Below are 25,620 nucleotides of genomic sequence, written 5' to 3' on the forward strand. Positions count from 1 at the left end.
CCTCATTTTTGTTTTACAGTAAAAAACATGCCAGAACTGGCTGACTTCAGGCAAATTCCATCACCTGTTCAGTCTTATGGAGGTTTCAGCACAAGCCATGGTATGTTCTGGTTCTACTATAAAGAAGATGTTGAGTTTGTTCCTTTTAGAAGGGGAAAAGGGAAAAAAAACATTTTAGTCCACCATTGGAAAGTGGATTTATTTCTAAGAGTAACAGCAGTGTTAAAAAAACAGTTTTGAGACTAAATCAAAGTAGGGTATCCTATGAAAGATTAATAGGATTAATAGAATAGGTTAATAGAAAGATTATTTTATAGAAATCTCATGTTTTCCCTTCAAATACAATATGGAACACAAGAGAATGTCATCTCTTTCATGTCTGTCTTGTGACTGCCTGTTTGGATTCTCTTGAAGGGTTATTGTGGTTCACCTTTGGTCTGCTTGATAAAGGCAACATTGTTATTGGTAGCATTTAAGTTCACTTTTAAGACAGACTCTGAAACAAAGATATTCTGTCATCAAAAGCAGGGAGATTCATAATTCTTCTCTGCTACAGACAGCTAAGCATGATCTGCCATGAACTGTAAACTGTTTATTTTATATATTCTTAAAAAAACACTATAGAGCAACACTTATAATATACATTCTGGTGTTTTTTATTTGTCACATCAATAAAATTACACAATATAGTGATTACGTTAACTTTGTTGTGTTTTGCTCCCATTCTTTTTCTTTTCATTGGCTTGTTTCCATGGAAATCTACAGTATTTCTAAAGGCCTGAGAAAAGTTCTGTGCCCCCACTGTGCTGCTTACTACCCCAGACATCCAGGCAAAAGTCTCTGCATTCACTGCAGCCTTGTTTCCATGGTTACGGGAGGTCATGCAACCAGACCACGAAAATAAAGGGCTTTTTCTTTCTCCTAAAATATATGTATCAAAGTGGAAAATATTTTTGCACAGCTTAAAAAGTTTTGTACACACCTGATTTAGATAAAGCTTTTAGGAAATTGTGGTGCATATTTATTGGTTTTAATTGTTCGTGTGCATTTAACTCCAAGACCCTTTGGAGACTTTAACTAAAATTAAAACCCTGTAGTGGTGTTGAAATGTTGAAACAGAGATTTTTTTTTCCCTAAGAGAAGAAACTTCAAAATTCTTTAAACGTTTTCAGTAAATGAGCTGCCCTACGCTAATCCTCCATTTATTCTTAGTTTGGTTCTTTAAAATAGAGAACATTCTCCTTCGTTTTGTTTGAAATCTGTTATTATCTGTCACACAGAACCCAGAGGATATTCTGAGAACAATGGTGTCGGACGAGAGAATTTTCCAGATTCCACCATCAACTGCCACAGGATGCTGATGTCTACATTCTTGGCCCATCAATCCATTGACAGGTAAATATAAATAGAAACATGAATATTTTGTAACAGCAGAAGGTAAAGACTCAAGGTATCAACCCAACTCTTTGCTGATTTTTCCACACTAAAAATTCAGCAGGAACCAGTCCTGGCCAGAGCATCCCCCATTGAGTCGCCACTCCTCTCTCAGCGGCTACCCCAGTGCCCGACAGCCGCTGCAGCACTCCATGTCCATGGACTACAGCCACAAATCCACTCTGGCACACCACCCCCACATGCACCCGATCCCTGATGCCCACAGCTCTCCTCGAAGCAGTCAGAGAACTCACATGGCTTTCTATGCCCTGAACCGTGGCCCCGCTCAGACCTTTGAAGAGCAGGATGACTCGGTCCAGTGCAACGGCACAAACTGTCCCAGCATGGCGGTTAACAGAGACCCATTGACCTCTACAGACACCCAGAATTGGTCACAGACTCCCCAGATGCAGCCCCCACTGCTGCCAGAGAAAAAGAGAGCATCCGATGGAGAACATTCCCTTGGAACAGCTTCTCCAGCACTCAGTGGGTTTTCAAGCCCCCACAGTGGGAGCTCCCTCAGCATCCCCTTCCCTAACATCCTGCCAGACATGTCAGCTCAACCTCTACACACAGCCTCACCACTGCCAGGTAATATTTTTGGATTGTCGTGTCCAGATAATCATATGTTAAAAAAACATTGAAGCGAGTTATAAGGAAATATGATAACATGACTTCTAAAAGTTTCATTTAAAATCAAGCCTTTATTTTGGTTAAATGCCATGTGCTGCTGTTGATCTGATTTAGGATTTATTCTTCATCTCTTTTATTTTTTTGTTCTTTTGACACCTCTATATTTTAATGCTAAAAAAGTGACCTTCGTAGATGTAAACATTTTTATTAAATGACTTTTCCAGACGTTCTGGCCAGCAAACAAGTTACAGTAAAGTTTGTCCAGGACACATCCAAGTTCTGGTACAAGTCTGACATCTCGAGGGATCAAGGTGGGTGTTAACTTTGGCTTAAAAGCCACAAATGCAGTGAAATTTTTAGGATCCACAGTAAATGTTTCTCTTCCCAAAGCCATCTCAGTCTTAAAGGACAGGGAGCCTGGGTGCTTCATTGTGCGGGACAGCCACTCATTTAAAGGGGCTTACGGGCTAGCTATGAAGGTGGCGACGCCCCCTCCAACAATTGTCCAACAAGGCAAAAAAGGTAAATGTACTTGCGCTTTGTAAGTTACAGTGGTTTGAAACTTTGATAAGATGAATCATTTGACTGTATTGGAGAACCGGAGCAAGTGAGTGTGATGTCACCAATAGAAAAAGGCCTACTTTGTTCTCCATTGAAATAGTCAATTTAGTCACCATTTTTACGCGACACAGTCGTCGCCATAATGAAACCAGGCGTTGTCAGTAAGCAGTGATTGGTTCAAGTCGGGGTGAGTCAACATTTCTATGGGAACTACTCCCATCAATCAGGAGTGAGCTTGTTTGTTTGGAGTCCACACCCCTACTAATACTAGAGAATGGAGAATCTGTCCATCAAACCCTTTGAACATTCAACTTGAGAGCACATACTTTTATTGAGGCTCCTGATTGACCAGTTTATAACTTGAATAACTTACAATAAAAAAAATGATCTGAACCTGTTAAAAAAAAGCAGATCAAGAATGATGATTCTGACAAACAGAATGACTGAGTAATAGCTGTTTATTTCTTAATGGAAGTCTATGGGGGTTTGGCTTCTTGGGACCAGCAGGCACTTCCTGTTTGGAGTGTGAGATGGGAGGGGTCACTCAGTCCAGTTCTAATATACAGTCAATGAAAGAAACACGGTCTCTGAGTGTACATTAGGCGGAGCTCACATTTAGCTGTCATGACTGAGATTTTAACCGGTCCAAAACTACGGAGAACCCAAATGTCACACCCAAAACATACTTTAGTTTCAGCACACTGTACTCCCCATCATCATGATGGAACCTGATAACATGTCTGTGTGTGAACTCTCATCATTCTGTGTGTTTCCTGGGGGACATTATGACAAAACAACCCAACATCTACCGGATGACGGAGCAGCTAATGTTTCGCACTTCAACAAAGGATGTGTTTCTGATCCCAGCACATTCTGTAGAACTCTCCTCGACCCACAAAACTCTATCTGATAAAAGGAGGTGATATACCTCAACTTCAGGTCAACATAGGTCTCTGTGTGACTACTTACTACAAAACACTATGTAGTGTGTTTTGTATGTCATATGTTGGAGACAGAAGAGAGATTTGCCTTGAGAGAAAGTTTTTTGAGGAGCATTCTGGTCATGTTTCAGCAAATAACAATGAACAAGTTAGCTTATAAGCCTGTGTCCTTTAATAAAATAATAAATCCTTCTCACACATGTGTTTGACACGTATAACGCAAACATATTGGTGTGCAGTAGAGATGGAATGATTCACTTTCCCAGGATTCACTTTAATGGTAACGCAAACATTTGGGTTTTAAACTGAATTGTGGCATTCCTGGTATGTGCATTCTTTATTTTTTGCTTTATGGACAGGAAGCTCCTTTGAGCTTGTCAGAAATACGAGAACTGAAATCTCACAAAATCTCGTTAAGTTGTTGGAGTTTTTCCTCTTGTAACGTTCAAAATGTGCTGAAAAGTATTTGCAGGAGGAGAACTGGTGAACTTGCATGAACATGTTTTAAAAGCTCTAAAAAGTCACAAGTACATGCCTAATAGAAGGACATGCTGATGGATGAAACCCTATGTCGGAGCATTTCAGCACGGTTCACATTAAACCCTGTTATTATCCATGCCTGATAACATTGACATGAAAGAAGCACAGACATGCAGGAAGTAGATTATGACACTGAACAGTCCCCCACCCCTCAGCTCCCTTCATTCTGTCCTTCATATGTCTTGGCTCACACCTGTCCTTTTGTTTGCCCTCTCTGCTCTGTCGTTCATTGCAGCTGAACTGACACCATGACACAGTCCAGTGCTGCACAAAGCTTTGGGCATTTTAACTCCTTGAAAGCATGAAACCCAACCCATTCTTAAGAAGAAGGTTTCCTTTAAACTTCTGCCTCCCAGATCTTTCTCAACTACAAGCACTGCATGTCTTAAAGTCCCACTCGAGCACTATTGGACTATCCAGACGTACAGTTTTGAGCCAGATATCAGTCCAGATGAGGAGAACAAAGACGTTTATGGATCTATTTGTCCACAAGTGGATGCATCAGAATGGAGCAGAACAGGAAGCTGTGGTTTGCGTCACTGCTACAAGCTTTTTTCAACTGCATTCTTTCGTCTGCTCCTGATTCAAAACAATTTGAACAAAGAAATACTCAGAAATGCAATTTTAAGCTTAATTAAGTTCTCCATCATTAAAAAATGCAGCAAGAACATGTTGAAAACACCAAAAAAAACATGATTTTCATCAAAGTGGGTTTTTGATAATATGATTAAATTAGATTTTTTGTGTTTTCACTACTTTTAATAAGTGAATAAAACCTATGGGTTGGGGTTTCTGGTGGTATGATTAAAGAAAGGTAGTTTTCCTTTTTATTACAACTTTTTTATGCTGTTTATAAAACATTTCTTTTTGGATAAGGAAAGATTTAAAATGAGCAACATGTTAAACTTTTGTTAACAGAATAAGTCATTCCTACATAAAAACTGACAAAAAACCTTTAATATATATATATATATATATATAAAGTACTGGTAATTGCTTTTCATGGAATTGATGAACCTACATTGTATTGTAGATGCAGACAGACTCATAAATAGATGTTTTAATCAAGTCTATATTTTTTTTTTGTTTACAGGTGGAGATTTGTCCAATGAGTTAGTGCGGCACTTCCTCATTGAGTGCACACAAAAAGGAGTGCGGCTGAAAGGTTGTCCCAATGAGCCCTACTTTGGTGAGTTGTTGCTCTTACCAAATTTGATTAAAGTAGCACTTAATGACCAACACTGCCCTCTATTGGCACATAGTGAAGCGTACCAGTAGTTTATGAGTTGTTGGAGGCCCTCACTTTTAAATGCACTAAACTTATAAACGTACCTTCCTTTTTTTTATTGGTTTAGTGTCACTTTAGATTTTGTTCCATGTTTGTGCACTTTGTATTTCACTTGCAAGTGTGTGGCTTTTTTAAGAAAAGTTAATTTGCAACTTTTATGGGCAAAGTATTTAGATTTTAAGGGTTTTTATCTATAAGCATTTGTGAGCTTTTCTTACTTTTTATTGTTGGGTCAGTTCTTTAAGTTTTACACGTTCAGTTGTGGTGCATGAAAAAATTGCAGCCAGTGTTGTGCACACTTATCCTAAACTATAATTTTGTTTCCCTCCACTATTGTTTTTTGCAGGAAGCTTAACCGCATTGGTCTGCCAGCATTCAATCACTCCCTTGGCCCTTCCCTGCAAACTTATTATACCTGACAGAGGTAAATGCACGCTATCGTCACGCTCCATTTATCGGAGTATGAAATAGAAGGCAGACATTATTGAAGTTTCGTGGCTTCCACAAACCTGCAATTACACCCGACTGCTTTCCCAAGTGACCATGTGATAATCATACCTGTCGGTGTAGTTGCTGATCTCTTGTGTTTTTTTGTCAAAGATCCTCTGGAGGATGATGTGGAGAACCCTGCCCATTCTGTCACAAACTCAGCTGCTGAGCTGCTAAAACAGGGAGCAGGTAATCAAGCTGTTTAAATCACTCTGTGAATAGGTAGAAAAACACGATGAGACAATACTTAAACAGTGGACTCTTTAGCAAATCAGTTATTTTTTCTTGTTCTATTACTGTCTCAATGAAAACACCCTGTTGTTATCTGCTCTATACACAACTCATCCCTAAATTTGTTTGTTGCTGCAGCCTGTAACGTGTGGTACCTGAGCTCAGTGGAGATGGAGTCACTAACAGGCAACCAGGCAGTGCAGAAAGCCACAACTATGACCCTGAACCTGAACCCGCCGCCAACCTCCACTGTGGTCCATTTCAAGGTTTCCTCCCAGGGAATCACCCTAACAGACAACCAGAGGAAGTGAGTACGGCACATCCTGTTGGTGTGGCTTCCACAAAGACAGATCTACCTCTTTTAACTAAACCTTTGTGTCTTTCCAGGCTCTTTTTCAGGAGGCATTACAGTGTCAACACAGTGATATTTTGTGCGCTCGATCCTCAAGATAGAAAGTGAGTTTTGCTGATTTCAAGTTTGGACATTTCCTCATTTTAAATTTAAAAAATTGTGGCCACTTGAAGTGGCAAGAGACGCCTATTGTTGAGAAATCCAGCATTCTAGTATTTTCCAGATATAAGTCGCACAAGAGTATGAGTCGCAAGAGCCAAAATATGCATATAACGCAAAAAATAAATATATATATATATATATATATATATAAGTCACACTTGAGCATAAGTTGCACTTTAGTTGCACTTTTGGGATAAAACATCTTTTTGACATGTGTCATATGTGTCCATTTCATCTTTTGAAAATTTGAAATTCAGTGCTTGTCCAGAAATCTGTTCATAAACTAGACACTCCCATTGCGTGTGGGAGAAGCTATTGTCATGTTTTTAGCCTCCTTACTACATGGAAGCATTGAATATATATCTCATCTCTAATGCATGGAGGACACGGATGACGTTTAGAAATCAGATATATTTAAAAGCTCTACAAAAGCATCACTAAACACTTCTTCATGTCTGGGTTCATGAAATCATCCAGGCTTTTTCTTGTTTGTTTTTTACCTTCTACTAAAGGAGCCAACGTCTAAATGATGGCGCTTTTAGCGGTACTTCCGTGTCTCTGTAACACAGTTTGATGACTTGCTGTCCCACAATAGTCCAAGGAAGAAAAATAATAACAAGAAGAATAATTTCGTCTCAATATAGATAAGAAAAATGTCTAAAAGTTCAGGTGGAGAACAATCAGATTCTCCTCCATTTGTGTTTCTTCTTCTGCACTGCTGTCAGTGGCAAATACTAATAAACTTGCCTACAGTGTCCTCTAGGGGTTATTAGTGGAAAACAACTACTAAAGGACAACCAGTTGTTTGTGGGAAAATACTGAATGAGTTAATATTTATTTTAGAAAAATTACTTAAAAGTCACTCCTGAGTATAAGTTGCACCCCTGGTCAAACCACGCAAAAACTGCAACTTATACTTAGAAAAAATATGGTTGTTGTGAAGAAATAAAATGCACATTAAGCTAATACTGCAGTTTGTTACTATTTATAGATGGAAAAAAGACGGCTGCCCCTCAGCAAAGTAAGTTCATAATCATTATTTTCAGATCGCCAGTCAGCAAAAATAGATAGCAAAGTACTGACTACTGTCCTCTGCCTTTTCAGGATCTTCGGCTTTGTGGCGAGGAAAACTGGCACTTCCATGGACAACATTTGTCATTTGTTTGCAGAGCATGACCCTGAGCAACCAGCAAGCGCCATTGTCAACTTTGTGTCCAAGGTAATGATTGGCTCTCAGAGAAGTAAGTAGGACAGAGCTGATAACCTGGACACCATCGAGGAAAACCAGCACACGAAAGAGAGAAAAAGACTGATGTGAAAATGAGGAGGGAAGATGGTCAATCGACAAACTTTGAATCCTGAATAATAACTGGAATTTAACACTAATTATTACCAAATTGCCAATCAGTGGCTAAAAAACATTGTATAACCCTTATGTACATTGTATAACTCTTATATACAATATAAGGGTTAAATAAATGTATTTTTGTTAAGTTTATGACTAGTAGATTTACTAGGACAAAAAAAAATGCTTCCCTTTTGGTTTACAGCTAAAATGTGTGGTGCAAATTTATAAATAAAGTTTTTTCAATAATAAACCAAAAAACTGAACGCAAGCCAGTAAGAAATTGTTCATTTGTGGTTGATGGAGGAGCACCTTTTTGATGTATCTGGTCAGTATTTCAAAAGAAAATACATGAAAAGCTGTTTAGAACATAGTGACTACATTTGAACTTTTTTGTTGTTTTTATCTCCATGATGTATATTTTAACACTTCGGTCTTGTGTACATGTTTCGCACGCTTGGAGCTCATTTGAGGAGGATTTTTCTGGAAATGTATTTTACCATGACCACTTTTAAAGCTGTCTGTAAGATTTTTTATGGGAGCGTGGGTGTGCCGATTGTGTGTGCATGTGTTCCACTGAGAGCAAGTTTTAAGAAGAAGCCTTAACTTAACTCTAATATATATATATGGACTGAGCATAAACTGCTAGAAAATATGCTGCGTCTGATACGGTACATTTGTTATTCTACTCACAGGTGCCAAATTATTAAGAATTATTAATCGGTATGAAAAACCAATGAAACCAATGAGACCTTTGTGCTGGAAAAAGGAATATGTTTTTAGAATATACATGAGCTGTTTGTTATTGATATGTACTTTCAACAAAAGAAAATATTCTTACTTTTAACTTTGTTAGTTTGCTTGTTTACTTATAGAGGAACTTGCACAGAAAAAGCTATGTATAACAAGTTAGACTTGAACTACTTATTTGTGTACTGCTCTTGCTTTTTTTCCAATGTGTATGTAAATAAACAGTGACATTTATAAAAATGTTATTTTATGCTGTTTTAATCCCATTTTATCTTGATTTTGTAAATTTATACATCGACATCCAGTTTTGCATCATTTCCAAATAAAACCAATCTTTTGAGTTTGTGCTGCCATTAACTCAAAAGTATCATACAGAGGTTGTTGCTTAATGCTGACTCAGCAGAATTTATACGTACAGAAACACAGATGTGTGGAGGGAAATATGTCAACAGTTTGGAGAGACTTTAAAATGAGACTTAATGTAACCTTACTTCCGTTACAGCTGACTCCCAGCAGATTATTAGAGTTAGCTTAGAAGATGCATTGTAGCAGGGATCATTGTGCCCCAATGTTTCTTTTTTAAAATATTACATTCAGGTCTAATTCTGTTGGAAAAGATGCAACTTAGAAAAAACATTATATATAAACCCAGATTATTCATAGACACAATAAAACTGTTTAAATTGTAGTGACAATAGATGGTAAATGTCTTGCACATAAGCAATAATCTCAAATAATTATGTAAATAAAAAAGATATATCATCCAAAACGTTTAATTTCACACCTTATTTAAAAGCTATGATGTCAGTTTATTTAGTTAGCCAGCAGAGGACACTGCTAACAATAATAATGAACGATGCTTTATGCCTTTTTCATCCATCACAACATTAACTTTGCTTCTTCTCCTTTGTGCTTTTATATGTGGGGAAACAAAACATTTTCACTTGAACAAGCAGGAAGAATGCTGATGCCAGTTTGGAAATCTTAAAATACATTTAACCCATTAAAAGTCCAATAAAACAAATACTTTTTTAAGCATTTTAGAGGGAAATGTCAGAAACTGCATCATTTTTAAAAGCATGATGCAGTAATTTGAGAACACTGATTTATGTTTAGGTGTCTACCAAGCTGGATGAAGACAGGAAGAGACTTTTGAGCATGGCTGAAACAAGAAGACACCAAGATTTTATTTTATGTGTATTTCCGGGCGGGCTTTAAAGTGTAAATTCAAAATCTCAAAATTAATTTTGTTGTTTTTTATGTTCAGACCCCAATCTAACTTTAGTGCCAACACCTTTATTAAAAACCATTTCACTGTCAAACTAAGGCGGAAAACATCCTAATTAGTCTTTTTGATTTAACGTTAGAAAAACATTTTTAGCAATAACTATTGTGCTTTAATATCTACATTAAGAATTCAGTGTATTGTTGGTGTTTTATTAATCTGGGCTTGGAAAAATGACATGGCTCCATTCAGCTAAACAAAATGATATCATTAAACTGTGTATGTAAGGTTTTAAACGTACACATGATGTATATTTTGCATGAAAGCACTTTAACTAAGGCAGTGGTATAAATTGTCCACCAGGCTTTCTTTTTAATGACAGTATGCAGCTAATGTGGTCTTGTTTATTAGGCTGACAAAGCTCACAGTCATTCCTCAACCGCTATGGCTCTGCAGCATCCTTATGGCCACTTAATTAGAGTGGCAAAGTTCAATGCTTCTCCTCTTAGACAGAACAAAGGCTGGGGACAAAAATAGAAAGTTTATTCTGGCATGGATTTACAATGAGGCCTCAGAAAAATACTGAGAGACAAAAAGTGGGCTTTCATAACAGAAAACATTAGGTTTGAGCATGAACAAAGCTCTGCAGACTTCCAAACATGCTGGAGCTTCACTCTTCTGTGTTGCACAGAGTCCTGGAGTTTCTCATAAACCTTTGAGCTTTGCTGCTTATAAATATGAGCCGTTACAAGATGGAAGATATTGCATCTGGTGTCCTCCACTGTACTGTAACAGTTTAGCAGACATGTGCACTGCAAAAAGAGGCAGTGCACGTGTTACAAAGTCTTTAAAATTAAATAAAAATCTGCCAATAGAGGAAGAAATTTACGAAAATATTTCTAGTCACTAAGATAGACTTTCTTAGACTAAGATTAATTTGCTTTAAAAAAAACTGTTTAATGTGAGCACTTTTTTTTCAAGACTAGGACAATTTTTGTTGTTTTACTTTCTTAAGATTCAGTTTTTGCAGTGTGTTTGGCAAAGTGGCTAAATACTGTATGTGGTGTCTCTGCATTTCACTCATCTGTTCTTCTCTTCATGTTTGTGAGTCCAGAAATGATCTATTGCAACGCCTGCTAAAATTCCCAGCTATTCATGCATCTATGGACAAGAGGACTGATCATGCAAAAAATAAAAATGTTGAGAATTTTTTGTCATTTGGTCTTAATTTAAGCAAAACACGTCTAGAAACTGATACTCTAAAATGGATTAAGTGCATCATAATCTGACCTTGCGATGGACTTGCAAGCTGTCCAGGGTGTTCCCCACTTTTGCCTTCAGTAGTAGGATAGGCTCCAGCAACCCAGTAACCCCAAATGGGAATAAAGTGAATTTAGACAATGGACAGATGGACATTGTAAACGTTTTGACGATGATTATCAATGATTATGCAGGAGTTGAGGATAGTTGAGGATAGTTGAGGGTCTGATGTGAGAATATTGAACGATTTTAAATAGAAAAGTAAAAAGCTTTTCCTTTTTATTTATGAAGCTCAGAGATTGTAAAGGAAAAGGAAAACATGCTGCTCTTAGAAAATACTGACGTGTCTGACATGCCCAGGACATAGCTGTAGCGTTGCCATGGGCCGGGCGTGGGGGTGGGTGAGATCAAAGCCAAAAAAGTGGCACCACACTCAGTCTAATCAGGCTAAGAGTTCCACTCTTTTCTGCTCAGACCTAATTATGGCTCAGGACTTCCTCAAGGGCCCAGTCTTCAGAAAGGAGGGCCGTGACAACTTTATAGCCAGACTGCGCCAAGAAATGATTTACTGACCCTGGACTCAGATGAAAGGTGGCCTCCTGCCTCGTGCCTCTTTATATTGTTCATTATTAAAACTTAATAATCAGAAAAAGTCTGCACGGGTGCCAGTTATAGCAGAATCAAAGGGGGCCATTGATCGGGGGTTAATCACCATCGAACCCTCTGCTTCCATTCTGCTCAAAACAATAGAATAAATGCAGACAAGAGAAATGACAAAAAAATGGTCTGTCATGAGACAGGTGGGACCACAAACATAAAAAAAGATCTTTACAGGATTTTCCTTAGCGTTCACTTCTTCTTCAGCAGGCCTCTTTACACGGTGGGATCAGTCAGTTCAAACTTCGAGCAAGGAAAGATTTAGGTTGCGCTTCAGAGCAAGTCGGACGTATTTTACTCACCTCCAGATGGTTGGAAAATTGGCTTAAAGGGGTTTTTCTTGTCCTGGCATTAACATTTTCCCCTAATTGTTTAGTGCGACCCCCCCCCCCAGTGAACCCACAACTGCAGAAATTACTTTTAAAAAATGGGGCTTTTTATGTTTGTTTTTTTCTTTTAACAAAAAATGTTTCCTAAAGTGTAAGGAAAGCCGTGGATCAGTCACAGAGAGATTCATTAAAAGATTAATCCTCAAAATCAGCACATAAATATTGAATTATTGAGCTGGTTTTTCCTGCAATGAATTCCAGATCAAGTTAAAAGAATTCATTTCTTAAAGGAACAAAAACCTTTAGAACATTCAAATAGAAAAAATGTCATCTTGTTTGTTTCTGCAGAAATATCTCTGGTTTGTTTCTCAACAATGGTTTTCAAAAGAAAGGATGCAAAGATGAAATCTGAGGTTTTTACACTGTGTTCGTTCCGAAAGCAGTTACCAAGTAACAAGTCAGCATTTACTTAATGTTGCCGTTAAAATTGGTTGACAGTATGCTAAAGCTTAGCTTCGGGAGACCCACTCAAAGGTCTTAAGCAAGTATATCTGATTTGCTCAAATCACCTTTAAGCAGTGGAAAATTGCCATCAGATTAAGTCTGACAAGCCAGTCCAGCAAACTAGGAGCTGCCTCTAACAGCAGGTTATGTTAAACATATGTACAGTAATATCCTGTGCACACAAAAGCACATTCTTCACACTCCTTCTTTATTGAAGATCTTCTTTGTGGGACCACATTCCTCCAGCACATTACTTTTGTTCTCTTTGCAATGCTAAATATGCACAGGTGGCTTGGAGACCCCCTTCTAGGGAAGGAAGAGTGCAGGAAAGGCAGTGAAATCAGCACGCCGTTTTCAGCAAATGAAAGAAATGTTTGACATTCCAGGAGTACTGCTCTACTGTAGGGCTGTCTGTTCGCAGGCGGCAGAGGGCCAGGCCTCACTGGCAACACATTTGATTTCTTGGAAATTTTTAAAAGCAAGGAAGAACAGTTCACCTCAGTCTTTGCTCTATTTCTAGGACTTGTACTTTCTGTGAGCTTTCATTTAGGACCAATTAAAGGTGGCCTTGAAGAGCTGCAGATGTAATAATTCAGGAATTTCTCTCACTTTTGAGGGTGATATGTTTCCTAACTTCAAAGTCTTGCAAATATGCAACGCACCCAAACTTATGTCAGACTCTATTACAATAAAACGTGTCTTAGAATTAGACAACTTCCAACACCAAAATCTATTTCTCTCCATACCATTATAAGCATGAATTAAACTTAATCAAAGTTTCTTTAATGTACCACAGTTTAAGTTTAGTTACAGTCAAACTATATCTGGACCAGTGAAAGTGGTTTTCACTGTTGAAAATAAAGCAGCTTCAGCTGTTGTACAGATGGTCTCACATTTGCTTCAAGAAAATTCTTTAAAGTCCCACTCTGATCATATTCGGATCTATTTTCAAAGCATTCCCACTTGTCTTTTAATTCAGATTATGCTGTTTTTAGCCAAAAAAGAAAGTGTTGTTTTCTAGGCCATAGTTTCTGCAAAGCTGCAATAGTTCATGAGAAATCTGCCTCTTACTCAGGGGCTGGACTGTTGACAGGGATGGACAGAGTGGTAGCAGTGAGGGACATTTAGAGACAGTTGTGACAACTTAAACCCTAAACAAGATGCGTTCTGTGGAGTATGTTGGCCTGACCCATTATGTGCTACTTCAAGCGGACACTGGTGATGCATAATCCATCAGAAAACGCCTCCTCCCAACATCCTCTGGTGCACCAGGTAGCATCAGAAGACACTGAACCCTGGCTTAGTTGAACTACTTAAGATGGATGGCGTCACATGCAGCTTCTTCCTCTTTGTCTCTCAACTGACCTGAAAGGCGTTAAATGAGACTCGTGCTTCATCTGCGCACAGACTAATGGGGTAAAACCACGTCCATTTAACATTTAAATGTTAACATGAAGTAAGAGATACTTGATTTTAAATGTTTGATAAAGAACGATGAGATTTTTTATCATGAAGCATTGTTTATGAATTCAGCCGTTCTTTTTAAAAATATTAGAATGTTTGCTTTGTGTAAAAGTGTTATTGTTATGTAACCCAAATTATTTTTACTTAGCAAAAGATGTATTGTTACACTGGGATTGCCTCTTTAAAAAACCTAAAGTCAACCATTTCCACATTATTTTACTTTGTTTTTCTGATTCAAAAGTTTTGACTATACATTATATATAATGGGATGTATATAAACTTTTACTCAACATTAAAAGCTTTTACTCCAGCTTCATTATGTTGCTTGGCAGTAATCATACCCCTACTTCAGTGTAAGTTTTGGATATTCTAAGTACTTCTGGTTGCTTTGAAAAATCATCACTCAGCTTTGAAATTAATGCTGTATATTTATGAAATAAGCTAAAGTTATCTTTCCTTAGTAACACTCTGTTGGAAAACTTTATCTCCAATGTTCCTATAGGTCTTTTTGTGGGCATATATTAAAATTATACTGAAGCTTCTACCACCGCTCAATCAAAGTTTTTGGGCACATGTGACATACTCCAATGGTCATGGAGAAGGATGTTTTTTTGAAGAAACTGAAAAAACACAATCGCATATTTCCTTAAAGGTCGTTTGTTTACACCATCAAAACTAAATGTGATGAAAATAGGAATGAAGATCTGAAAGAAAGGGATTTGTCAAAATTTGAGCACATTGGCGCCCTCTAGTGGATGGAAAAATCACTGCAGGAGCACTTAGCTCAGGTCATTTTCTTTTTGTTATTAACTTTTTGTCATTTTTGTCTTAATTGGGTGCATTTTTTATGTACAATAATGAATTCAACAGGTGGATTAGAGGGTATTCATGCTGCTTAAGACATGGACATGTTTAGTTTGGAACATTAATTTTTCTTTGATTTATTATAAAGAAATTGGGGGAATATATTCTGCACTGTGGAGGGTCTGAATCCGGAGCAATTAGCAAATTCGAGGGAATTCCTCTGCGCACCACAAGCCGCCGTTCGGGGGTGTGACTACAGTTGCTGGGGTCTATATATATTCTGATGTTTTGTCCGTTGGCTCTATGTGAATGAGAGGAGCTGACCAGTGGAAAGTGACGCCTCGCTCTCTCACATGATGGATCTCCACGTCCGAGTGCTCTGTCTGTTTTTTCTAGCTGCATCGTTAACCCGGAGGTCGGGTGCGAGCGGACCGGTGATCCGATGCGAGCCGTGTGATGCTGCGGCGCGGCTGTCGTGCAAACCTCTACCCAAAGACTGCGCGGAGCGGGTCCGGGAGCCGGGCTGCGGCTGCTGCATGACCTGCGCGCTCAGCCTCGGCCGGCGCTGCGGCGTCTACACCGCCAGGTGCGGCTCCGGGCTCACCTGTCAGCCCCAACCGGGTGAGACGAAACCTCTGCAGGCGCTGCTGTTAGGACTCGGCATCTGTGCAAACAGCAGCAGCAGCAGCAGAATGTCACTGACCGTCAAACCCACACCTGTGGTCTGTAAATTGACAGGTATGCACTTTTTGGATGCATCTGCGCGCGTGCACGAAAAGCTTTACTTCATCGAAAGCAGGAAAAATCTGGTTTTGTTTACCTATAAACTCATATATAAACCTTTAGCAAAAAGTTAAAGTTTATTGTGGGTATAAGTATAAAGAATACTATTTACCACCTGCAGTTTAGAAAGTCATAATTCTTAAGACTAAATGGGAATATTTTAAGTTTAAAATCTATAGGGCTAAATAAAAAGTAAACTTCAAGTATACTGCCTCACGTTTAGTATTCTTATAGTACTCTAATACTTTTTGCGAAGGGAATGCATCTAAAAGTCAACATTTTATACATTTTGTTAGTTTTGTCTTCTTCTTCACAAAAGAATGACTTGAAGTTTGGTTTCATTCAATTCACTTTTTAGTCAAGCAGTTTTCATTCAAAAACATTTGATCAGAAAATAGCCCCTAAGATGAAATAATTGAAGGCAAAATAAAAACGTTCGGTCGTGTTATCCCCCACCCCCCACCCCAACAGATCATGCAGAAATTCCAGACAAGGAGCAGACTCCCACCAGCTCAGGTCCTCAAACTTCCTACAGCACCAACAGACCCGCAGGACCCCTAAAGCCTCTACTCCACCCCCTCTTCTCCTCTGCAAAGGCAGATGTGTTCAGACAGGCACAGCACAAGAGAACCCAGAGCTTTAAAATGGGGGGTCTCCCAGGACCCCTCATCACCGACCCACAGAACTTCTCTTTACAAACCAAACAGGAGCCAGAGTATGTGAGTAACATTCTTGAGTTCCTTCGAAGATGTTTTTTTTCCTTCTTTCTCTATATTTTCCCCCTCTGTGGGTGATGACATGCTTTGGGTAGCGGTGCTGACGCTTTGCAGGGATCTGGCTCATGAGAGTGGTATGGCAGCAAGCGGGTACCACGGCCCTGCGGCTGACCTGGGTCAGGCGGTTGTTAGGCCACAAGGCGTCCGCGTGCCGGGCTTACTGAGATCCAGTGAATGATGGATTGGCCATTGTGAGTGGCTGTTGGGAAGCCCTGCTGCTATTTTGATCTTTCTCTGGCCAGGAGAGTGAGCACACTCCAGTAATGGGCTTTGACTGGCTCCTCTGATTAGTAACCGGAGTACTTGGACCTGGGGACAAGCTGTTTGGCTCCATCTTTGAGCAGCTTGGACTCCTTTTATCCGTCCTTTGTGTTAGATGTATGAGTTCTAAGCTGCTTTTGCAAACTGCTAAGCCTCTAAATGTCAGATGAATTCTGCCACCTCTTTCATATTGCCGACACCATTATGATGGAATTACAGCTTGTAATGCAGCATGAGTCAGCTTTGTTTTAATACTTTACCCCCACAGAATCAATTGAATTAATTTATTGTGCGACCTCTCTCGCTTAGGGTCCGTGTCGAAGAGAGATGGAGAGCATCCTCAGCAGCCTTAAAATGATCAACACCCTCAACCCCAGAGGCTTACGCATACCAAACTGCGACAAAAAAGGTTTTTATAAGAAAAAACAGGTAAGAAAAGTCACATTCTCAGGGGTTTTATCTTTGAAAGCTCTAAGTTGTCCTCCAGCGCAGTTCCTGATGTTTGTCAGTGTAGGAGCTTCATCATATCACCACCACACCACTGAGGTAGACCCCAGCCACTGGCAGGGAAACACCAACCACAGGGGCCAAACCCCAGAGGGCTTAATGGCTGGGAGAACAGCCTTTCTAACGGGAACTCCCCCAGGGAGACAGACGTCAAGGTGGCCACCAGCACCCCATGTGCTCACCCCATAATTGCTGGACTTATGAGAGGCAGACACAGAAATAGAGCTGCAGCCATCCCTGTGCTCACACCCACGATGGGGTTGTAATAAATGAGGGGTTTTGATTCATTCATATGGAGCCACTTAAGGCGGCTGTACCAGTGCTCCGCGGAGGCAGCTTTTTTTCATCGCTGCAGTCAGTCAGTACCTCCTGCCTGACGGAGGTGTTCTCCTTGACCTGCAATCAGCTCGTGAGCAGCCTGCTGCACCAGGCTTTGTTTATGGAGAATGAGATGAGCACACTGAGCTCAGCATTCCGGCACTCCAGGCGCAGCACACTTTACACGTCAGCCAGTTTCGTTTGGACGCTTGCGTAACTACAAACCAAAATAGCTCTAAGAATGACTGAAGTCCTTTCAGGCGGAGCAAACATTCCATTTGTGTCTCATTTGTTTATCATTCTGTAGTGTTTTTGGCATTACCGGTAGCTAAAATGTATATTTTTGTTCTTTGCATCACATGGATGACAAATTTGCTTTAAAATCTGCTCCTTTCAGCTTGAGTTTGGCTAAAATATTGCGCTAAAAAGTTTGCTGGCCCTCCAGATCAGCACATTCTCCTCTGTGGAGCAGCGTCACGCTTGCTTTGGCTCCTGAAATGAATAGCTGCATGTTTTACCGGAGTGGAGGTTGACCTTTAGTAAAATTGGCTGTAAAATAGCAGGCCTTGCGTACCTCCAACTCTAACTCTGTAAGTCATTTGTAGTACCCATAATTTGCTGTGGGATATAATCAGCAACAGATGATTCGTACCAGCCACTAGCTTCTGAAAATAGATGTTGGTTCACAGTTGTTCACAAATGGTTCCGAACCAAGTATTTTACCAGCTTTCTGTTTACCTTTATGTGTTTGTTAGAGAGGAGGTAGACCACAAACACACATCTTAACTAACGTGTCTTGCTTTATTGAGAAATAAAAGTTTGTTGCTGAAAACGCTTTGGTTTTAGTAATTCTTTTCCATCCCTCATGCCTCTCGTCCTGTCACTTGCAGTGCCGTCCATCGAAAGGGCGAAAGCGGGGCTTTTGCTGGTGTGTGGACAAATATGGACAGCCTTTGCCAAGCTTTGGTGGGAAGGAGCAAGGAGACGCCCAGTACTACGACTTTGAGAGCCAATAGGAGTGAAGCGGGATGGGAGGGAGGGCGGGAAGCAGGGAGTTAACGAGAAAAACTGTAAACAAACGGAGACGCTGAGGATATTGGAAAAGAGGTCAGGAGATGGTTTGGTCGATATATGGATGTTTGCTTCTATTTGTTGCCGGTGGGATTTTTGGGTTGTTTTGAGGCAAAAGAAAGAAGAGAGCAGGTGGAAACCTGGACTTCTGTGTGAGAATTTCTCACAAGTTGTTTCTACTTGATTTTCATCTCAGAGGCCTTAAACTGACCATGAAAGCGAGATGCCACGAAAAGTCTGCTCTTCATTTACGCACATTTATTGAGACTGCATACGTGTATGTGATTGTTATAACAAATCATCGTATGCTTGTGATTTTTTTTTTATGTAGACATTATCATGATGACCATGAATTGTACGTATGATTATGGAAAGCCACGTGGGACAAAATTAGACGTGGGTTTCTGCTCCGTTCGCACAAAACATGTGGCAAGAACACGCTTGAAATACAGAAACCACCAGTTTTTGTCCCACATGGCCTTCCATATATGAACATGTCCTACAGTGTAATCATGCAGTGCTTCATGGAGATATCTGTGCAGCTGTCTCCATGCACTTCCAGTTTTTAAACCTGGGTCTCAAACTCCAAAGTGACACACGATTCTTTTATCTGTCGCTCTTTTCACCTGTGTTGTTGCATTGCATAAGCTAAAAAGTTATATTTTTCTGCACTAGTCTAAAAAAAAAGAACAATTAATAGATGAATATGTTTGCATGTCCAGTGTGACCCTCAGAAGTCTATTTTTACTTAATAAAGGCTGTAAAAGTGTTTGTTCTTTCATTTTAGATCAACAAACTGAACAAATGACACAATTCCATCACAGTCAGATAATTTAATCACACACAAATGAATCATTAAGATATCTACACCTTTAATAAAAGCTTCAACAAAATTGCAGCATTAGTTTTGCAATGGGCATTTACTAAAATTCCAGTCTACTGCACATAACATTTAAAACAAACATAAAAACTAGCAAATAAATACAAGAATAGATATGACAAACCTCCATAAAAAAAAAAAAAAAGAAAATTGAAAGATGAGACGAACCCTCTGCTCAACCAGTGAACCTGCATAGACCAGCAGAGGTAGATAAATGTTGACCAGCGCATGTCAAAGCCCACAGTGGTTTGGATGAGCCTTGATATGTTTGCGCTGAGCCACTGTGCAAATACTTGCAGCACTCTCAGAATTTCCCCCTAATGCTCACGGAGGAAACAGATACATTCAGACAATGTCAACAGTTTGGATGAGTGTGCGGCTGTGTGTTTGTGTCAGGTTTAGCTTTTGTTTCACATGAATAAGGATCCTGAAGATGCAGAAATTGAATTAAACCTGTGGTTTTGAGCAGTGGAGTTATATCGTCAAAAGTCATTAAAGTTTTACTGTCAAAAAAAATATTGAAAACGACAGAAAAAAAATTCTCGCAGACAAATGGTGAATGTGAACAGAAAGATACAAGAAGAGAATAAATAGGATCTGACATGCAAATGATGCATCTCTGCTTTTTCTATAGGAACTTAACTTAAAACAAAACAAAAAAAAACATGGTTGCTTGCTTTGAAAGATGGTCTCATTGCGTAACTTCTTGCTGGCAATCTGCATCTCCAAGAAGGTCGCTTGAACCTGGAAGTTTTTTTCCATTCCAAGAAGATACGCACCAGCAGCGAGCAGGCGGCCCCACCAAAGAGGACTCGCACTAAAACCAAAACACACGAGTCAGTTAATCAGGATGGATACTGTTTTCTAAATTCTATTGGCCTAAAAACTCTGTCAATTCCTACCTGTTTGGCCTTGTAGAATCCATGCTTATCGCAGTTGGGCAGGTAAAAGGTTGTAAACTTGTCTCCTAGTTCCTGTTGGGAGCTGGCTATCATGTCCAGCGCTCCATGCAGTTCAATGTGACACGGACCCTGTAAAAACAGAAATTCCCCAATTATCAATACATATTCAGTCATTTTAAGTCACCACTTCCCCAAAGACCTGCAATTCCTCTGATGAAAGTAATGAAAAATGTTTTCTTACCTGCTGTACCAGTTTTCCCCGAATGGCATTGACCTTGGCTTTGATACTCTCATGACCCTCTGCGAGATCTTGATATTCAGAGGGAAGATTCATGCCAAACAAGTAATGAAGAGAGCCTTGATCAGAAACTCCATCAGCTTCCTCTGTGGGAAAATTTTTGAAAGAAGGATTAGCATTCTTCGCATTTAAAAAAGTCTTGAAAACAGCTCAAAGATGGAGGCCGTGATTGTACCTTGTCCTTCGTCTTCAGTGCAGATGCCCTGCCCTCTGGTCAGAGCGTGGAGTGGTCTGGCCTCACCAGACCTGGGAGTGCAGCGGAGACCCCGAGCACAGGAAGCTGTGTGAACCCCGCAGGAAGCCCCCTTTTCCAGCGCGCAGGCCATGCAGCAGCCACAACCAGGCTCCCGGAGGACCTGCCGGCAGTCTGCCGGGACTGCTGGACAGTCGTTCAGTTTCTGCTGGGTACAGGGGGCGCAGCGGATGGGCTCAGGTCCCACCAGTGGGGATGAACTCACCACAGCCAAAACAACCAGAGCCACTGCTGTCACAAACAGCTTCTCATATAATCCAAGCATCTCCAGGCTTTTTCTTATTCTGCTCCTAAAAACTGCTCTGTATCACCCAAGGTTTTCCTCTAAAGAGAATTCAGCGAAGCCGCAGTATTTGTAAGAGAATCTGGCCTCCAAAGGGGTTAATGATTGACTCGGTCACCGCGGATGTAAATTATTTTTGACAAAGGTAATGCAAGCGTTGGGCGGCCCCGCTTGACGTGTGTGGATCCAGGGTCACAAAGTCTGTTGTCAATATTGATATAGGAACATAAAGGCAACGGACATCAAAACAACCATGTTTTCGAATGAGTGTCACTGATCTCACTCCAATCAGAAAACAGGAATGCTCCTGTTCTATACTCACAATAAAACATCTGAAAAATGAAATCCATGGAGCTTATCAGCCTCATTTCTAAAGAAAAGCCAGACAACGTCAGAAAACTCAACAGCTCACAGACTGATAACATTAGCTCATTCTGTTGTAGTCAAAGGTAATGTTTTTGATATTCTATCCTTTGCCTCCTCTTTGCCTTCAATATTGTGAAATTTTTCCAAGAAATTATGTCTTGACACAAAATTGCATTTGTGTTTTTAGCCCTTTTGGTGACCCCTTCTGTTATCAGGCAGACAGAAAAACAGGGTCCTTCTTCTCTCTGCAATTGCATCACACTAACATTATGGATCCTGCTGCTAGAATCACAACATGTTTGTCTAAAGAATACGGGCAGTAATTGGTTGTTTCCCTGGTGTAGTATTTGTCATAACTATGGTAAATGTCATGCTTCTGATGCACAGGCCAGCATTACACTTTTATTGATCTTTTGTAACCCCCAAGCGAGTTTTGCCCATAGTACAGTGGTGATGTAATTAGAAATAATTAATCCTTTTTAAATGAAGTTTTTTGCAATTTTTCAAAGGGAGCTTATGTTCCCCTCTCCTATGTACAATTAGGGACAACTTTAATCAAAGTTTGATGTTTTTAAGCTGCAAATGAGAGCCAAAGAAATAGAAGAACATACACATACTTTTAAAAACACAATCTGCACTATTTGGTGTTGTTTTTTTCTTTTATAAGTTCTTGTTTAATGTAAATGCGGAGTCCAATAAACAGGCAATTTCAGTCAATTGAGTCAAAGGCCAAACCCAATCTCATTCTCTAGCACTCTGACTCCTCCCTATTTCTCCAGTTTTAGGGGCATTTAGTGGTGTAACGGGGAGCTGTAGCGACTTAAGGCTGGGTATGTTGATCTGCATTGCACTTGTGACGTGGAGGAGAAATGCATTTCTTTACATGGGTGTGCTCTGAAGCACAGACGTTTACATTTAAATGTAAGTCATGACTTTTTGTTTTTGCATGACTTTTTAAAGTTCTAAAACCAGAAAATACAACCAATTGTTATATATTTTCCAAGCACTGCACATGCAAACATAGATGACCAACGACTATTCATGTTGTCGAGTGGTAGCAACATGATACCAACCAAATTTAAAGAAACAATTATTTCATAACTCTCCACCTGGTGGGGTAAAGAGAAGCCATAGGGGTAGGGAATGAATTAAGATTTGGCCAAAAAGAAACTAAGCCCTCAACTGTGAAGCCAAACAGGAAGTAACAAATGTTGCAGTTCTTCAAATGATCACTGGGGACTGTTTTCAAACAGAGCAACAGATCAATAACTTTAGTGGATGACACGAAAGTTACCTCTCCAGCTCTACTGATTTTGCTGCTGCAATTAGCCCAAGGTCTTTCTTTATGTCTTCAAATAATTTCTGGATCCCTTCTTGGAAAGTATTAAGTTTAGAATAAAGAAAGAAAGAAGTTTAGATATTTTAAAAGGTGACTCCTTTTGCCTGTTCCCATTAAATTGCAAGAAGGCCAGAAGCACAGATGACTTCCCTTGGAGGGGTTTCTGAGCTTCATGGTTTGGCACAGTAGTGTACTCAGTCAAAAAAAAAATGCAGACTATGTCCGTTTCTTGAAGTGGATAGTTGTCCTCTTCTTGATGGTTTCATTTGTAGCTCCTGTAACGCACAAAATTTGGTGTCTTGGAAGTTGGTTTCAGCAAACATCTTAATCTTCGCTGTCTCAGTTATTTCTTCAAGAATGTAGTCTTTTTCTCCCTGTACATTTGAAGCATCTTTTTTCTCATCATTTCTTCTAAAGACTTTCAGGAAAACAGAGCCAGTGTTTGTTCTTGTTCTGGTTAGTTTTTCCCCAACATGGTACTCAGACTAGATTTCTTCTAATGCTGCCCCGAGAATGTCTAATTTGCGTGAGCCGTCAAGAGGTCTACCAGCAAATGCTGCAGAGTATCTGAAGTTTCATCCATCCAGAGACCAGTGAGTTGCTTTGCAGTCTGTTGTTCTGGTGACAACGTTCAAAGTGCTCAGCTTTTCAGTGATTGTGTTCTTCACCTTCATAGCACTTTCTTGAATTTTGAAGTCTTTTTCTTACAACTTTATGCTTAGGTTGCAAAATGTGATAGCAGGGTCTACGGCCATACAATAAGTGGTTTCTGCACTTACTAGATCGTTTTTTATTCAAAAGTAAACCACTCCTAATGTTTGTCTGAAGGTCAGTTTGGATTGTTGTTTTAAAACCTTTTTTAGTTAGTTATGCTTAATGTTAAAAACTAAGTTGAGACTTTTGATGCCCCCAATACTTTAATTTAGCAAATTTGATTCATTTAACTAATGATTACATTTTTATCCTTATCTTTATATAAATAATAAAACCAAAATGTTTCCTTAAAATGAAGTTACAATTGTCAGGGGAAAATATATTTCCCTTTGTACATACACAATAGAATAATTGACCAACAAGATTGGTCTAATTTATACATATAATTTACAAAGTCAAAGCAAACCATTGATTCTCCAAAAGTAATGTCATCTTCATAGCAGCTGCATTCTGTTTTGATCCTTGATTTTCTTCCAGTCCTGGGGAGGGCATTAACTGTTCTGTCCACCAATCCATTGACTGTGCATTCATGTCTGCCGCTAGTTTGACATTCCACTGGGGAGGCCTACGGTGATGAACATCACTCAACGACCAGTTGATGAGATGTTGCCTCTTCAATGTTGATCATCAGATTCACGACCCACGGAGGAAACAGCTCATCCTTGAAAATATTGTAAACACTTAGACATTTTTGGGATCAAGAAACCTTCCAGAAAGATTTGGTCTTACAAATGAGCTAAAAGTACCTTAAACTTATGCTTCTTTTTCTTCACTGATGGAGTATGTTCTGATAGTTTTTCCCAACTAATCTCAGAGGCCTAAAAAACAAAACCAAAGGTGTAAATATAACAGAAATATAAACATCAGAGGCCAAATAGACAGTAAATGCTGAAAAGTTCTTACTTTTAACCTGAAGCTCCTGCTACTTATGCACTCTCTTGAATCTGACTGTGGTGAAGTTCTGCTTACATCAATATCTTTTGTGCTCAAATCAGCCACAGAAACATTTTGAACTTCGTCATTTCTGGACTGGGTGTGAATCAAACTTGTTCTGCTTAATCTTGAGCGGCTTCTGGACCTCAGAACTCGCAGTGGTTCATCATCATCATCTTCTTCATCCTCCTCCTCCTCCTCCTCCTCCTCCTCCTCTTTATTTTCTTCATTCAGTACCTCTTCTGCCTGTGCAGCTACCTGAAGTGGATGATACTCCTTTTCAGATGATCTCCTGCTCTCAGCTTCATCCTCCTGCTCCGACTCCTCTTGAATGGCCTCCAATGGTTGCCTCTGTTCAGTGAGGAGCATCCATCATGTCACATTGGAAACAGAACTATTATAAAACACAGACAATGACTTGCTATTCTGCCTGCTATAATTTTCAGACTTACCCTTTGTGGTTGAATATCCATGGACTTGGATGACAGATCTCCTGATCTTGGGTTGATGCAGTGGCTGCAAGCTTTTGGTTCTTTGATTGGTTCAGGTGGGGATGCTTAACGATCCTCACACCTGTGACTCGATCACAATTAGGTACAGCAAAAGAAAGAAAACACTTTTGAGTTATAAAAAATACACATATGCATTGGTTTAGATATGTGTTTTGAAACTTTAAGCATTTTCTTTAGGAGAAAAACATGTATTTCTTTTTAGAGGACTTATCTGTTCGAAGGCGTTTTCTTTTCTTTCTTATATTTTTGCACCTATCTGTACATTGCACAGTGGTACATGTGCTGAAAATCTGGAAATGTGTCTGTTTGAAGTGATGAATGTTGAAAAAATTATGAATGAAAAAAAGGCAAAATAATCAGGGAAAATCATTTATTTAGCTCGGTATGTATGTAGCTTGAATTAAGTTAAAAGAAAAAAAAGAGCATTAAAAACTGCAGCATCTTTAAACAGAAAA

The 25,620-nt window shown here is 39.5% G+C and overlaps 4 protein-coding genes across 9 annotated transcripts in view; 2 read left to right on the forward strand and 2 right to left on the reverse strand.

Moving 5' to 3' along the window:
* tns3 (tensin 3) overlaps positions 1-8,976 on the forward strand; it is a 42,651-nt gene extending 33,675 nt beyond the window's left edge. For 4 of the 6 annotated variants that reach the window (XM_023965059.1, XM_023965058.1, XM_023965063.1 and 1 more), the window contains 12 exons: positions 20-100; positions 1,281-1,395; positions 1,496-2,025; positions 2,292-2,378; positions 2,458-2,589; positions 5,203-5,298; positions 5,744-5,821; positions 5,998-6,075; positions 6,256-6,424; positions 6,505-6,573; positions 7,623-7,652; positions 7,736-8,976. In XM_023965059.1, the coding sequence (XP_023820827.1) occupies positions 20-100; positions 1,281-1,395; positions 1,496-2,025; positions 2,292-2,378; positions 2,458-2,589; positions 5,203-5,298; positions 5,744-5,821; positions 5,998-6,075; positions 6,256-6,424; positions 6,505-6,573; positions 7,623-7,652; positions 7,736-7,880 (1,610 nt within the window). In that variant the 3' untranslated portion in view covers positions 7,881-8,976. The remainder of the gene's footprint in view (positions 1-19; positions 101-1,280; positions 1,396-1,495; positions 2,026-2,291; positions 2,379-2,457; positions 2,590-5,202; positions 5,299-5,743; positions 5,822-5,997; positions 6,076-6,255; positions 6,425-6,504; positions 6,574-7,622; positions 7,653-7,735) is intronic. The other 2 variants (XM_023965060.1, XM_023965061.1) reach the window with 2 other exon arrangements.
* Positions 8,977-15,253: 6,277 nt separating this feature from the next.
* LOC101166253 (insulin-like growth factor-binding protein 3) lies at positions 15,254-19,454 on the forward strand. The gene is made up of 4 exons (XM_004079369.3): positions 15,254-15,707; positions 16,224-16,471; positions 17,099-17,218; positions 18,505-19,454. The coding sequence occupies exons 1-4, from the start codon at positions 15,323-15,325 to the stop codon at positions 18,628-18,630; spliced, it is 879 nt and encodes a 292-aa protein (XP_004079417.2). The 5' UTR covers positions 15,254-15,322; the 3' UTR covers positions 18,631-19,454.
* A 49-nt stretch (positions 19,455-19,503) lies between these two features.
* LOC101162631 (insulin-like growth factor-binding protein 1) lies at positions 19,504-21,365 on the reverse strand. The gene is made up of 4 exons (XM_004079272.4): positions 20,941-21,365; positions 20,709-20,851; positions 20,468-20,596; positions 19,504-20,382 (listed from the first exon to the last, which is right to left on the reverse strand). Exons 1-4 carry the CDS (start codon positions 21,281-21,283, stop codon positions 20,257-20,259), a joined length of 741 nt encoding a protein of 246 aa, XP_004079320.1. The 5' UTR covers positions 21,284-21,365; the 3' UTR covers positions 19,504-20,256.
* A 2,514-nt stretch (positions 21,366-23,879) lies between these two features.
* LOC105356259 (histone H3.v1) lies at positions 23,880-25,281 on the reverse strand. Its single transcript, XM_011486903.3, has 4 exons — positions 25,106-25,281; positions 24,624-25,004; positions 24,467-24,538; positions 23,880-24,381 (listed from the first exon to the last, which is right to left on the reverse strand). Exons 1-4 carry the CDS (start codon positions 25,124-25,126, stop codon positions 24,301-24,303), a joined length of 555 nt encoding a protein of 184 aa, XP_011485205.1. The 5' UTR covers positions 25,127-25,281; the 3' UTR covers positions 23,880-24,300.
* Between the last annotated feature and the right edge of the window lie 339 nt (positions 25,282-25,620).

This window comes from Oryzias latipes, chromosome 17 (assembly GCF_002234675.1).
Source record: "Oryzias latipes chromosome 17, ASM223467v1".
In the NCBI taxonomy this organism is placed as follows: Eukaryota; Metazoa; Chordata; class Actinopteri; order Beloniformes; family Adrianichthyidae; genus Oryzias; species Oryzias latipes.